The sequence below is a fragment of the Thunnus maccoyii genome, chromosome 12 (assembly GCF_910596095.1).
Source record: "Thunnus maccoyii chromosome 12, fThuMac1.1, whole genome shotgun sequence".
In the NCBI taxonomy this organism is placed as follows: Eukaryota; Metazoa; Chordata; class Actinopteri; order Scombriformes; family Scombridae; genus Thunnus; species Thunnus maccoyii.
The window spans coordinates 23,149,265-23,165,462 of record NC_056544.1 but is presented as its reverse complement, the minus strand read 5'-3'; the positions used below and the strand labels follow the sequence as shown (position 1 = coordinate 23,165,462).

Here is a 16,198-nt window from a genome sequence, read left to right as displayed (position 1 = left end):
CATCTGCTTCATTTGAATGTCATTTCTTCCACTGTAGAGGTTCAAATCATTGAATAGATGCTGTACAAGTGATTTTTACTTTACAGTACAGATTTTAAATGTTTACATGGAGGGAGGAGGGGGAGGGGGGGTCTCAGGACAACAGCACAGATTTAAGGATCTGTTTTAGTGTTTTAGTGGTATTTGACATACAGTCTTTTCAAGATTTTGCATAGGAAGAGGTAAGTATAGGCTCCTCAAGGATGCATCTCTGCTCCTTAACGTGAAGGTAACAGCCAATTGTGTGTGTTTGTGTGTGTGTGTCATTAGGGCATGCGCACCAAAGCGTGTCAGACCTGGTCCCAGAGAAAACAAGGGGTGTGCTTGGGTGCTTGAGAGGCAGCAGCAGCAGCAGCAGCGCATGCGCCCCGCAGAAAATCACGGGCGTCGAGCCTCACACACACCGCAGCGATTGCAGATCTTGTGTCAGATAGGAAGGAAGGAGTAGGAAAGAGGGGGTACGAGACACTGGGGGCCCCAGCACTCACAGCCCGGTGACACAGGAGGGATGGAGACCCGATCTGCAGGAGGAGAAGAGGGCTGATGTGACTCCTGACTCCTTTCTTTCTAACTTGAGCCTTACAAGCCCTGTCTGCAGATGCAACCTGTCTGTCATCCCATCCGTCCCAGTAATCCCTGTTTTATTGCAGCGTTTCCTCCTAGGGGGCTACAGACAGAGGGGACTACAATGACAACCTGGTGAATGCAGACGAGATGGAGTAAAAACAAGACAGCGTAACGCAGGATGCGCATCTCTAGACCGACAAGGAAGAAGGTAGAGAAAGCTGGCTGTTTTTCTGGTGTCGTATGTCAGAGATTTTCCGCGGTGCTGTGGATTGATCGTTTCCTTCATCGCCCTCCTGCTGCCGGTGTCGGTGTATAATGGAGAGCTCCAATGGCTCTGGCAGCGACACCAAACCGCAGAACCACCAGCTGGAGAAGAAGAGACTGAACCGAGCGCCTTCCCCGGCCAGACCTTTCCTCAAGGATGTGCACTCCCGCTCCACCAAACCACCTGCCATCGTACCAAAATCCCCCAAACTCAACAAGCAGCAGCAGTCTCCCACGGTGCCCTTACCCCATCCAAACCGCACCTCCAGACGCAACATAACCGGGGTGAAAGAGAAATCAGCCACGGCAAAAAGTAACACCAAGTCTGCAGTCGCGAAAAAGCCCACAAAGGTACCCCAGCATGCAGCAGCCGAGCCCAAAGCTGCCAGCATCAAGCCGGACAGCACCAGCAGTCCGATCCTCGCCAAAGGCAAGAAGGGGAAACTAGCCTCGGGATCCCCGGGCCCTCTCTGCCATGGATCCCCGATCCGGGTACCGACCGGAGCGCCTCTCGGCCCGGTCAGCCAGACCGACAGCAGCTCAGACCTGTCGGACTGCCCGTCCGACCCGCTGTCGGATGAGCAGAGGCTGGCACAAGCCGCTAGTAGCGACGCCGAGTCCGGTACCGGCTCCAGTGACCGGGATCAGCTGGGAGCCGATAATCCGCTGCGGGCAGAAGCGACCGGAGCGGCTGCTGCTGCTGCTGCTCCTCTGCGCACAACCGAGGCTTCCGCCGCCAAGGGAAGCATGTCTCAGGCTCATCCCGCTCCGGGGGCGCACGGAGAGAAACACAAGCAGGAGAAACCCTCAACAAGCGCACAATTCAAACTGCCAGGCACCAAGGATGTAACTGAGGAAGACCTGCTGCGGGAAATTGAAGATTTGAGATCTGAAAACGACTACCTCAAGGTACGATCCGGTTTTTTCTCTCATCAAGTTATAGATGATCCGGCAATCGGCAGTTATAGATCAAATCTGGCAATCATAGTTATCCTTTAAATGATCACAATTCAAATCTACATTGAAAAAGACAAATTTCATACTGTTTAGGTTAATATGAGTCCAGAAGCAGCTTTTACCCAAACAAGACACCAAACTGTGTCCTTACAGGAGCGTCCAGAGTTCAATCCAAATAATTACATATTTTATCCAAGTGTCCTTGAGCAACTTCCACCTGCTCACTAATTTAAAGCATCATCCAAATGTATAAATTACCATAATCTAAACATATTTTCCTTCGGCGTCCAGCTGTCATCCTCATGAAGTCCCTCTGTCGACTCTCCATCCATCATGTCGTCTTTTTAACCTTCCCGGGCTTCCCCGTGGATTTGACCTTTAATTGATGGGAGTTTTATTGATAGTGGCTTCACCCTGCTGCTTCCTCATACTTGCATTGTATTCTTCTCGTGTTGCTGTCAAAGTTTTGACAGGAAGACTCAACATTTTGTCCTTCTTTGTTGCATTAAGGATGCAGGAAACATGGTGAACACATTGTACTCAGGGATGCAGTACTCTCATTTTAATGCATATTGAACTCTCTTGAGGTACAGTCAAGAGTAAGTCAGTGTAAACCTGCACAAAGACATTTTTTTGGGGCCACTGACACCAGCCAGACAGTAATATGAGATATTTAAGAAGATAAATTATGGATTTATATCTTAATTGTTGCTTCTACCTATTGCATGAAGGAGTATTTCATGCATGATCCCCCCTCCCCCCCTTTCTTTAAGTAGGCTATCCCCATAAGTTGGGGAGGGGAGGGAAACAGATAATGCGGCAAACAATCTTGCAGTTTTTTCTTCTTTTTTTCAGATGGGAGACAGGTTTATTTGCATGTCACTTGGAGTATTATTTCAAACTCGATCACGCATGTCCACGTCTCTCTCTCTCTCTCTCTCTCTCTCTCTCTCTCTCTCTCTCTCGGCTCGTTGGAAACACAAGAGAGTTAATCAGCTTTACTGGCTCTCTCTGTAATGGCTTTACGCCCGGCTGTCAGTCTGCCAGCTGGGTCTCTGAGGTGAACCACCTTCCCCCAAAATGTCCCAAAATGTCTGGTAGTCCCCTGCCACTGCTTCCTCTCCTTTAAGGTGTTTTACTCTCTGTTCTTTCTCAGATGCTTTGGGTTCTCTTGGTTGCATGAAGTGGAGAGTGAAAGGAAAGATGTCAAAGGTCATAAAGGGGATTTAAGCTTGTGTAATCGCATCTAGGCCTGCATCTATCAATTATTTTTTATTATTGATTCATCTGCAGATTATTTTTTATTATTAATCGATGAATTATTTGGTCAGAAAATGGTGAAAAACGCACATCAAAACATCCTGAAGTCCAAGAAGTTCAAATCTCTCAAATGTTAGATTTAACATTTGAGAGATTTGAGATTAATTCGAATGTATTAATTAACTCATCATTGCTCTAATTTGGATTTACGTCGTTGCACCAACAAGATGATGCCAAGAAACTGTTTTTTTCGGGGCTGCAACTAACAGTTATTTTATATTATTTTATATTGATTAATCTGTCGGTTAACTGTTAAATTGTTTGGTCTATAAAATGTTAGAAAATAGTGAAAAAATCCCCCACAGCTCAAAGTAATGAAGTAATAAATCCGAAGATGTTCAGTTTAATATCATATAAGAGCAAAAAAACAGGAAGCCATCAGTATTTCTAATTTTTTGTCAAAGAAAACCCTTTAAATAACTTTTAAGTAAATAAAAAATGACTTAAACAATAAGACCCATATCAAAATTGTTGCCATTTAATTTTCTGTTCGATCAACTAATCAATTAATCAGCTTATCTCAGTTTGACGTTTTTTAAAAAGCATATGTGTACAGCTGAAACGATTCATTTATTGCAAAATAAACTTGCTAATTTATCGGTAATAATTTCAATCATTTTTCAAGCACAAACACCAAACAAAACATGAAAGTGTTTTGCTTTTCTTTGTCATATTTGATAGAAAATGTATTATCTATGTATAATTGGACTAAACAAGCAATTTGAAGACATTGTGAGAAATTGTGTCTCTTCTTTGACATTTCCCAGACTAAAAGGCAACAAATCAATAATAAAAATAATGGTTATTTACAGCTTAAGCTGTGTCCGAGCTCAGGAGCAAAGATATAAATTTTCTAATTAGTCACAGCAACTTCTGAGTATAGATAAGAACACTCATAAGAGAAGACCAAATAACGGATATGAATTGGTGTACACGCTCCACATAAACAAAAGTGTTATTCTGTAAATATACGTGCTCCCAGGATGCTGTTCTGCCTCTGGCTTTGCTTTTAACCTGGTCATCGACTGGGCTGACCCTGCGTGAGGTCACTGCCTCCTTCCTCCAGGGCCCTCATCAGATAACAATGGGCTCTGTGCTTTTCCAAATGAGGATAGATTTAGTTTTCTTTAATTGACACACTCCTCCCTCCCTCCTCACCCCCCCTTCAGCATCCAATTGTCTTTTCATCAGGTGCCAGTCAAGCCCTTGGATATCCATCCCAGGAGAAATCTACTGAGCAAACTGATTCCTCGGGATTGGAGGCAAACAGATACCCCCTGAGGTTACCAAACAAACTATCAGACTGTCTCGGTACTATAGATTCATCTCTCTCCTCTTCCCCTCTTTTCAAGGCTGTGTTGATTTATTTTCAAAGGAGATGGGGAACATAAATGCATCCAATCCAGTAGATAAGATGCTTAGAGCCAACTAGTGATGTTACATCATCAGCACTAAGAGCACTTGCATTACTGGAACTCATATGTAATCATATGACAGTATTAGCATAATGCACAAAAGTATATTATATTATATCTCCCGTATAACAGCTTTATGCCCGAAAACAAAATTTAAATTCTGTTGTTGAATTTGAAAAATATTCGTCCACCTTGAACAGTCCTGCTGTTGTTGAAGGTTCTGTATGTGCGTTTTAGGGCAAACTGTGAACCGCAACACTTCTGTTGCAGACTAATCATTAGAAATACCAAAATACAGAAGAAATTAATTCAGTCTTTGACAGAGTCAGTAGCCACAGCTGTTTTTTTTTTTGTTAATTGGTCCATCTGTTGTTTCTCCAAACACTTGTACAGAAAGATGTACAATGATTTTTGCTTTCATCTTGTGCCACTCCGCTCTTTCCTCTCGACGCCACTTCTGTCCATAATAAGGTTCTGTCACGGCAAGTTAATTTTATATCTGTATGTACAGGACAAAATCACAACTCTGTCTCAAAGGGTTTTTCAATCTGTTCAACCCTCCGATCTTAGACCCTCAGTTCATGAAAACCGATGGTTTTATATGATGGTTTGTATGAAATTTGCTGTGAATTTTCATGGTGCCGAGAAGAAAAATCCTGATGTGTTTGGTGATTCTCTGATCTTCACTCTGAAGCCTCCACAGGCAAAAATGTCTCTTTGTACAGAAGAAATATCAAAATCTAACAGGCAAATTGCCATGAAATTTGAATGAACACTTTCTTGCTCCCCAGATGATGAACTTTTCTTTTTGAAAACTCTTTGGTTTTTTTTGCTCTTGCGCAACCCTGAGGGTAAAACGTCAGCTTTGAACATGAGATCTCTCATATCTTTGAAAGACGATAAATACACAAGTACAACACAAACAGGCAAATGTAAAGAAGGATACAAAAAATGTCATGATTTTTAAGAACATTACTAAGCACGTTCTAAAAACTTTCTAACACCAAAACCTTTTATTTAAGCACCATCTTTCAACACGTTTGTATAGTAGAGTGTAATTAACATCACAGCTTTCAGGAGTCACAAGAGGGATTTTGAGTCTCTTTTTAAAACTGACTCACAAATTCAAACATCAGTTTACTTTGTGAATGTGGAGCTGCAAAGATTTACTTATTTCTGCCTTGTAGCTACAGAATTTGACAGTAAATACAGTTTACAGTAATACCACTTATGGTTACAGCGTATATGTTGTTATACATAAACCTCTGCCCCTATACTTGTACACAAAGAAAAATTTAAAATACTTGCTGCTGTTTGGAAACCAGACTGAAAAAAACTGACAGATGCAACACAAGATTCAGCTGCTTATTATGAGTCATTTTCACATTTACTATTTATTTGACTCTTAAAAAAGAGGAGCTAACTAATGTTGAAGTGGTATCAAACCCAAGTTTCAGCTGCGCCTTCTCCTCCTCTGTGTGTCTTCCAGGATGAAGTGGATGAGCTGCGGGCCGAGATGGAGGAGATGCGGGACAGCTACCTGGAGGAGGAGGTCTACCAGCTGCAGGAGCTGCGGAGGGAACTGGACCGCTCCAACAAGAACTGCCGCATCCTCCAGTACCGCCTGCGGAAGGCCGAGCAGAAAAGCCTGCGAGTCGCCCAGACAGGCCACGTGGATGGAGAGCTGCTGCGTAGTCTGGAGCAAGACCTGAAGGTCTGTGACAGTGTGTCAACGTCCATATCTGACACACACGGCTTTTATTCTGTGTTTTTAGATATTGCATGTATTCCTCCAGAATTTTAACACTGACTGAACTGGTGAAGCCATTAAAACAGAACCTTGAATCATCTCGAGACTTTGAAGATCTCCACCGAACTCAGACTAATGAATTAGTTTCTTCTTTTAAACAAGGCTTGAAGTTTCTTAAAGCAACACCTTCTTAGTTTTGGGGAAGCTGTGGGAAACTGTATAACTTTAAATATTTTTAAAAATTGATTGAATATATAAAATCCATAAATGTTCATATACTGTAGACTGTTCAGGGCTGCAATTAATGATTATTTATATGAATTTGTCAATTATTTTTTAAAAATGTATCCTTTAGTCCAGTAGTTCCCAGCCTTTTTGGCCTGTGAGTCAATCTGGGACCCCTCGTTACATGTTGCATTGTCTACCAGTTAACCAAAACAGGACTTTTAGAGGCTTAGAGGAGATAAAATACAGTAATTCACAAGAAATAAAGCAAAAAATATAGGAAAGCTTGGAAAAATACTAGTTTGTGTGTCAGAAATATGTTTTTTTCTGTGTCCTATAGTTTAATCCAGCAACCAAATAGCTTGTTTTGTCCAATCGACAACCCAAAAACCAAAAATATTCAATCTATAATGATTAATTTACAAAAACACCAGGCTGTTTTAATGTAGTAATCTAGTCAGCTGTATATGACATGACTGTGGATAGATTTTAGTTGATATATTGGTCAAACCCTAGCATGTCTGCATGTCTGTGTTGGTGTGTATTTCTATATAAATGATGTATTGCTTGTGTCTGTTAAAAGCTCATATGTCTGTCCCTGTTACCTCAGGTGGCCAAAGACGTGTCGGTGCGTTTGCACAACGAGCTGGAGAGCGTGGAGGACAAACGCAGCAGAGCCGAGGACGAGAACGAGCTGCTCAGGCAAAAGATCATCGAGGTGGAGATTTCCAAACAGGCGCTGCACAACGAGCTTGAGAGGACCAAAGAGGTGAGAGGATGCGAATGGAGATGCTCATTGTTACGATGTCGTGTCAGGTCACCGCGGCGCGTTTGCTTTCATGCACACAAAGCCGTGTTTTTATGTCAGTATTGTCCGATGGTGCATGTAGGATACAAAAGGGAAGTCACTGATTTTCAACATGGTAAACTAAGTGCTTAACTACAAGCATTAGATATGGACAAAGGGAAGTCTCAGTTAATGTGATGCCATTTAAAATCAATAGCGATCACTGGCCTAATCAGCAGGGTCACCGCAGTGAATTAATTCCATCAATCACGAAACGACTCCTCGACAGCCTTCTCAAAACAATTGCTTTGTGCAGTGATGCAAAGATCATCTCAGCAACTTTAGTTTACATGCATGTCATTTTAAAGTGCTTACTTAATAGAAGTTAAGTCACCCATTCGCTGATCTACAGCTGCATCCTGGGAGAATAATTGCAGAAGGAACAATGGGTCGAGATGCATCCTCATTCCGAAGCTTCTCAGTGTTACTGCTATTCAGGTAGAGCTACTATCTGAGGTTGCACTTACCTCACAGCTCAGGTGTTTCCAGAAAACCCCCAGGGCAAAAGAGAAAAATACTCAAAGTCAGTTCCTATAAACATCTATCTGGAGAGACAAAAGCTTCATAGAGCAGTGCTTTCCCACCTTTCTGGTTATCTTTTAAAAGCAAGGCCATGTCTGAGATGCAAGCAATTCAACTAAAGAGTGATGTTCCCTTCTCAGATTGGTCTAATTTGAATAGTTTTTTGAGCCCTGAAGAGAGTTTTACCTCTACTATTTCACAATAAAAGTGTTCCAGAGGAAAATCAAACAAAAGAACATGATTTGTGGAGTAGTTGTCTTGTTTCTGATCATATTCATCCTCTTGCGACCTCGCAGATATATCTTGTGGTTCTTTAGAAGTCTCAACTCTCTTTCTTTATGTTTATTTCTGCAGACCAGGTGTAAACAACAGTCCGTATGTGGTGTTTTAATTAAAACACCTTGAATGAAAGGACACAGTCTAGATTCAGTTGATTCAAACATTTCAGTTTGATTCAGTCAGTATTTTTTTTTGCACCTTTACTCTACTCCTCCACTACACTCTCTGGTCCTTTGAGCTTCTTATTTCAGGTCTACTGTAGTTACAGAAATTCAGACTTTTGTCTATTAACGTTTGTGTCAGCGTTCCTCTCATGTTGCTTAGCGGAGAGTGTTTTCTGTGATCGCCGTGAAGTAAGGTCTTCTTACAGGTAATAAGATGAGCAGTGATATTCTTAGTTGCTGCCGGGGTTCAGCTGCTTAGACTAATCGATTTTGACAGCAGCAGGTAACATGCCGTCTGGCAACAAAGAGAAAGTAGGCTAATACCAGAGCAGTCAGTATGGAGACGGGGCTTTCTCTTGGCAACTGGATGACACTGTCGTTTTTTTTTTTTTACTGTTGTCACCTGTGTCAAGAACTCACCACACTACTCGGCTCTTTTTCTGTCACATGTCTCTGAGTCCACTTCTGGTTGAGAATCTGTATCCTGAAGCAGTTCATGACCTTAACTGTTGGTGCTTGCGACGTTGTTGTTTTCAAAGGTAACTTATCAGCACCTGACTGGGCTGCACATACTGGGATGATGACAGAAAATCCATGTCTTAGTCTGGATGTGCTTAATGCAGCAAATGCAAAGTCCAGTTTTTGTTGTTGACACTGATAGCCTTTTGCTCTGTTACTGTGGCCGAATGCAATTTAATACAGCTTGTCTCGTAGGACTGCACATAGTTAAAGCATGTGTGGTGGGACTACAGGAGGATAGACTCTCTTGTACACAGACAAAGAGGTGAGGGAGTCGGAGAAAGCTGCTCCAAATGATTGCAGGTTTTTTTTTTTTTTTTGCGTTCCCCTGTGGTTTGTCCCAGAAAAACACAAGCCGTCTCTGGATCTGCATTTCAACATCACGTGACGCCGTTTCTCTCTCCCCCTCCGTACCGGAGGCGTGCAGAGGCACCCCAACATTTTCTAATTTGAGAGAAACTATCGGATAATTTAGTTGCATGAAATCCACAGTTTCACTCCAGGAGTTAATACACGTTTTGTCACTTTTGAAGTCTTTAATGACTGTGAAATTCATAATTAACAGCAGGTGACCTTTTCATTCTTTTTATTGTTGATAGCGGGGGGGGGGGGGGGGGGGGGGGGGGGGGGATGATAAGAGTGTTTACAAACATGCTCACACCGTTTAGTGAGGGATGAATTTAAATAACTCAATCTAACAATCTGCCCTCTGCTCTCGGAGCTGTTCAGTCACAGAGATAAATCTCAGTGACAGACGAGAGAGGAGGAGCGAGCTTTACTGATAAGAATGTTGTTCAGCTGGACTGAAACGTTGCTCCTTTCCCTTGTGGCCCAGGTGTACTGATCCTGCAGCACAAACTCCACAGTCATTTTACTATTTTTAAGAGTTCCACCAGAGTCTTCTTCAAATTTTGTTATTAAATTATCTTTTGCAGCTTCTTCATCACTGAAGTTAAGTCGTAAAATACATTTTTGAATACAAATTTCACATCAAATCAAGCCTTTCTTACGTTTCCTGTCTTTCTTACCACAGTGGTAGACGGGCAACTCAACTCTAGTAGCTTGAGCTGCTCTGGCCTTTAAAAGCCCATCTCGTCCTGTCCCTGTGCCCGTGCTCTGCTATCAGAGGCTACACAGAGTCACTCTGGCCCAGAGATTGGCACCCCTGCATGGATTAATCCAACAAGAAGGCCTGTTATAAAACAGCTCGGCATGTTTTCGGCGCACTCTGAAGGGAGGGGAGAGCAGGAGAGAAAAGACAAAGAGAGAGAGAGAGTGGCAGAGAATGGCTGTAATCAGATGGCTGTAGGCCCTGTCTGCCTGCGATACCACCACAGCTCCACAGCTCACAGACCTGATATTAAACAGTTTAGGAGGCTGGTTGACAGGACCTTCTGTTGTTACAGTATTGGCTCGAGGGGCAAATTGCTGCTGCCAGCCAGCGTCCGCTTCTGTGTGGGCAGCGTGGAGGCAAACCGCGATTGGTCGAGAGATTTTTTTTTATTCCTCTGGCATTTGAAGAAAGGCCTACTGATACGTGTAATGAAATGGAACTAATGAAATGTCAGCGTGCATAACACGAGCATCAGGTGATTTATTAGGTGTTCCCAGTCCGCCGTGATAAGTTCATCGTTCATTAAGGCGAAATGGGCACCCGTTAACTCGTGTCTGATTTCCTCAGTTGACATACAGAAATATTACAGTACACATTAACAATAATCATGTTTAACAGGTCAGTTCAACCAAATAGGAAAAAAACTAACATTTTCTTACTTACCTAAGCTGTTATCTGGCCATGCAGACTGATTTCACTGGGATTATTTCTTCAGTAGATTGTAGTTCTAATGAAAACTGTTCACAGTAACGTCTGCACATTATCTTGAGTAACCTTTCTGGAAACCCACATTGTAATAGAATTTTCTAAATGCCTTTTTGGTGTCTGTAAAACTAATGAAATTTCCTTCACCTCCACTGTATCGGGGTGGCGGCAGAAATTTTAAAGATATGTCAAAACTTGAGCAAATAAAACCAAAACTATCTGCACGGCTAGTAGGGTTACAAACTAGCGATTATTTTCTTTATTGATTAAATCTTTCAAAATGTTACAATTAGTCGAATTAATCAACATTTAGTGTATAAAATATCAGAAAATGTTGAAAAATATCCACCATGTTCCCAGAGCCCAACGTGACATTTTAAAGTGGTTTGTTTTGTCCGACCAACAGTCCAAAACTTAAAGATATTGAATTCACAGTGATACAAAACAGAGAAGAAGAAGAAGCTAAAATCAGAGAATGTTTTTGGTGTTTTTGCTTCATAACTTAATGATTAATTGGTTGTCACTAATTGGGGAGAATATATTTGGCTTTTTGTAGCACAGCAACTAATGATTATTTTCATTATCAATCTATAGATCTTTTTTTTCTCAAATAATCCATTAATCGTTTATAAAATGCCAAATGTTGTTTGACCAACAGTCTAAAACCCAAAGATATTAAGTTTACTGTCATGTATGACAAAGAAAAGCATTAAAGCATTTTTTGCTGTACTGCAACTTCTCAGTTCTAACCAGCCAGTGCTTCAAATATTAAAATATGTAAATGTTTTCATGAATCAGGTCACAGTTGCTTCATGAGATTCCAGTGAGTTGTCTATAAGTCTGGAGATATACTTGCTTTTAACTACGCATTTGCGGGCGCATGATGGCTGCTTCGTGTATCCTGCGTCCGTTTGGAGCATTGGTTGCGCGCGTCCTCAGAGATTAACGCGACGTGTCCGTAAGATGCAATACGCACATGATTGGTAGGGGCAGTTTGGGGATATAACAGGGTCAGTAGGTACATCAGTAGCAACAACAATGGCGGAAACTTTTGAAGACAAGTTAATAGACCAAGTCCGCCATTATCCGCAATTGTGCGATGCGTCATTGCCGCTGCACAATGATAAATGTGCTTGAATTAACAAAGTAGACACCTCCTCAAATGTCGCCATTTTTCATTTTTTACATCAAGCTTCTTCCTCTTCTTTGCGTTTTTTTGATGGATTTTACATCATGCAAACCAGGAAGTTCTGTTTATATCTTTAGTTCTCTGGTGTGCCCTTAAGTGGAATCCAGTAACACGCACAAGTACAAAGGCAAGTATGTGAACAATTATGTTCACAACTCATTCGGTTGTCTGTGCAAACGTGGTTAAAGAGCAAGTATATCTCCAGCCTAAAAATGGACATTTCTACATCTATGATACGTTTGTTGTTAAAAGTGTGATCATGTTAGTCTGCTTGAATTCTCTGAGTAACCCCATTTAAGCTGCACATTTGAAGAGGTTGCTCTCTATAGTGTTACCTTGTGCTCTTGTCTTGATTCGAGTAAGTGCATTTTTGTGTGCATGTTAAAGTAGAAATTGAGGGTGTCGCTGAGAGTGTCTCCAACCTTCAGTCTTTTGTCGTTGTGTCTCACTACTACAAAGGTACGAGAGGGGAATGCCTGAATTCTTAATCAGTCACGTCAACAATGCCTGAGCGAGAGTCACCGCAGACATCATTTGTTTCATGTCAGAGCAGCTGCCTCGTGCTCCTCTCTCGCTTCTTTTCTCCGCTGGATCTCAGCAGAAGAAATGGAGGCTTTGAAGAATCTCCTGATCTTCCTCTCATATCTGCTTCTCACCTCTCCTCTCATATCTTCCCTTTTCCTCTCCTTTTGCTCTGCTGTGGTTCCCTGTTGCAAGAATGTGAAGGAATCTCATTGACCTAGTTAATATCTTGTGTCTGACTCCACCAATGGGAAGGAGAGCCAGCGTGAGGAGAGGAGTAGCGTAGGGACTAGTCGAAATCTGCTGCAGTGACACACATCCATATAAAGCTTATCATCACACCACGGCTGTGCAGTTTGCTTGATATGCAAAAATTTACCATTTACATAATGGAGAGTGAAAGGTGTTTACTTAAAAATATTTACTGATATTTAGGTAGAGATCACATAACTCAAATTAAAAGATTGAAAGGTTTCTTTGGTGGTAAAAATTTAGGTTTAACTTGATGAAAATAATATTTATGTTGGTCTCAAATTGAGTGAGATTGGAAAAACCTGAGCTATGTGGTCGCAAAGCATTTTCGAAGTGACGATATTGTTACCCCGCAGGCAAGCTGTCACTGACACAAAACAAATGAGGAAATCATCAATTCTGCATGAAACCCTGGAGTGATGTGTTATAATTCGGAAGCGCTGTCCTTTGAAGTTTAACACCCTCGAAAAATTAAATTCCTCCTCCATGTAGACGGGTTTTCTGATGCATATGAATGTCTTTCACAAGTGTTTCATTTACACAAGTATCAAAGCTGCCACTTTATAATCATAAGACATCCTGAAGTATACGCTGTACCAGCAATCAGTGTGTATTGAAACGTCATAAGACACGTCAAGGGACATCTTAAATACTATCTTCAAATATCTTAAGACATTATGTCACATTTAATTTTGATTTAAAGCATCATAAGTGAACGCTGACAAAATTCTGCGTCCATTTGGATGTTGTACAAGCCGAATCTTTATATCTTATATTTTAATCTTCAAAATGCTAATTTACAGCAAAGTTTTTTGACTGTCAAGAGATTATGAGGTTAAATCATGAAAAAAGGAAGCAAATAACACCAGGGAGCTTCTTTTGGCATGTTCAGCCTGTCTGATGGACCCAAAAAATATTTGTTTCTAGCACTGGTGCCAGACTGGTGCACGTTTAAAGATGCTGCCACCTTTTGAGATCTCCTCGTAATGATGCTTATAGCTCGAATTATGAAAAAAACCAAACAAATCCTTTCAATGCAAATATAACCCAGCATCTTTTATTTGAGGTGACACTGAACCAATAGATGCATATTTAATCTGCTACAGAAGGATTAATCACATTGAAAAAGAAAAATGAAAACCTCAAGCCTCATTTATTGTACAAACCTCTCCAAACAGAACATGAGTTGTTGCAACAGACTGCAAGCCAAGATAGAGGTGTGATGGATGAAAAAGCAGATGGGAATTAAGTCCATGTCCAAAAAAACATAATCTCTTCATCCCCCCAGTATGCTGCTCACCTTAACCTAGAATGGAAAACATACAGTACATAGTTCCCATCCATGCTTGGGTTTCTTGGATGCTCCTTTCCTCCACTGTAACAAATGGTATTAGTGGTTATATTTAGGATGGTTGGCACCAGCTTGGCAGGCTGTAACTCAGGCTGAGTCATTGTGTTTCTCACCTCTCCTCCAAACACAAGGAACAGACGGGCCATCAGGAAAATAGGACTTCAATAGTATGTTGAGGGCCATAGCTTTGAGTGAAATATCAGCCTCCACAAAAATGTTTTTGGCCTCGCGAAGGGTTGCAGGGAGTGATGGGATATCAGGTTTGGTTGTGAGGTTGATTTATAGGAAGTATGAGGAAAGATTCTGGGATCACTTGCATGCAATCAGGATTTATGCTAAAGCTTCACTAATCAATCATTTTATATCAATCACAATAGATTTAATGACCCCATGTAATGCAAAAAGAGTCACCCGTAGACAAACTCAGAGAGAATCATAACCAAACTCTGCTGTCATCACCTCAATGCATCACTTTAGCTTCTTTTAGCTCATTGTTTTGGTTGTTTGCTGCAGTTTCCCAACAACAGGCAGCTGTTTTGAGTGAAAAATCTCTGATAAACTTACTGTACCGTACCTGCCCAACACCAAATGTCAAACAGATAAAGTTGTAAACTCATTGGTGAATGTAATGGAAGAACCAGATAATTTTTCTAAAGGAGGTGGTGGAGATAAAAACAGAGCTAAAGTAAGAATATTTGATTTCTGCTGTATGTGTAAATAAGCAATTGTTTGCTAACTTGTTAGCTATAGAAACCTTATAAGGCAATTATATGTCAGTGTATGTTTCTAGTATTCCTCTGCCCCCTAGTGGCCAAAAAACAACAAATGCAGCTTTAATATTACTGTGAGAATTTATCTCGTAAGCAACACCCCATAATATCAAAACTGTGATGATGCAAACGCCAGTTCTTACTTGTAACATCTCTAAATAATCCAAGCCCAGTCACGTGTTATGCGTCAGCCTCTGCACCCCTGTTTATAGATGAGACTACAGGGTGTATTTGTGTGTGGGGGTCAGTGCGGTCCATTGTAGTCTGGTGGACTAAGAGAGTTCATTTGATGTGGCAGGGGTCAGAGATCGTCTGAGTCACAGAGGGCTGTCGCCATGTTCTGGCCAGCAGCCGCAGGGTGATACAGGGCCGCGTCAACATAGATGAGAAGCACAAGGGATTCAACAGCCTGCCTTTATCACCATCTTTGTCAGAAAAAGATGGAAATTGTACATCAGGCAAATACACCCCCAAAAATTACCCACAGACTGCTGTCATATTTCCCAAATTAAGTAACGTAATCTGGCGTCAAATACTCCCACATATTCAACTCTTCTTAGTTTCATCAGACAGTTTCAGATTTAAATTTAGCCTGTTTCAGATTGTATTTCATTTCAGAAAAGTTCTTGTGTAGCTGCTTGTCTTTAAACAACATGTTACATTTGAGAAGTTTGGTTTCTTTTGTTAAACTTGCAATTGATCTTTGCATGGTCACTTGAGGGCAGTGCAACAAGCTGTAAACATTTGACATATATTAATATCACATAAATTGATATGGCTAACACCTCAGCAAACGGTTGCCTGTTTATACATCCAGTATGAAGCAACATTAGCATTCATTTGAACCTGATAATGAAAATCTAATATACAATCTCTGTTGAGCACTGTTTTGGTTTCCATCAACTCCTTAGGGAAATATCTGTTGCATTTAGCAGCTAAATGCTCCACTATGTTCACCAGCTAGTCGCTAATTTAGTCACTCTGTCTGCAGGGCAGGTAGTTTACAGCTTTATAAGAGCTTTTTTGATGAGAACAGCTGGCTGCTGCAACTGGAAATTAGGTTGATGTGAGCAGTGAGACTGAGCCAAAAAAGTAAAGTAAAGTGCGCCATAAAACCAAGACAATGAGCTGAAAGACACAAAAATGCTCCATAGAGCTGAAGGGAGCCACAGAGTGATAATTGCCCATGTATTCGTAGCTATGAAGGATACCGTTCACATTACATGTAGTTACTTTTCCATTATTAATACAAAAATATTGATTAGTGCAGCTTTAAAAGAGAACATGTTTCTTGTAGAGCAACATGTTTACATTCCTCAAAGTAAGGTATCAAGAAAGCTTTGCTTCGGTATCGATACTGAAGCTCATGTTTGGCACTTTATATTTCCCTACATACAATAGGAATATTGTTTCAAATCAACACCAAG

At 41.2% G+C, this 16,198-nt stretch overlaps 1 protein-coding gene across 1 annotated transcript in view; it reads left to right on the top strand.

The window, feature by feature from the left end:
* The first annotated feature begins 423 nt into the window (after positions 1 to 423).
* LOC121909056 (microtubule cross-linking factor 1) overlaps positions 424 to 16,198 on the top strand; it is a 76,647-nt gene continuing 60,872 nt past the window's right edge. The window contains exons 1-3 of the mRNA XM_042429423.1: positions 424 to 1,779; positions 6,052 to 6,276; positions 7,148 to 7,306. Of these exons, the coding sequence (XP_042285357.1) occupies positions 922 to 1,779; positions 6,052 to 6,276; positions 7,148 to 7,306 (1,242 nt within the window). The 5' untranslated portion in view covers positions 424 to 921. The remainder of the gene's footprint in view (positions 1,780 to 6,051; positions 6,277 to 7,147; positions 7,307 to 16,198) is intronic.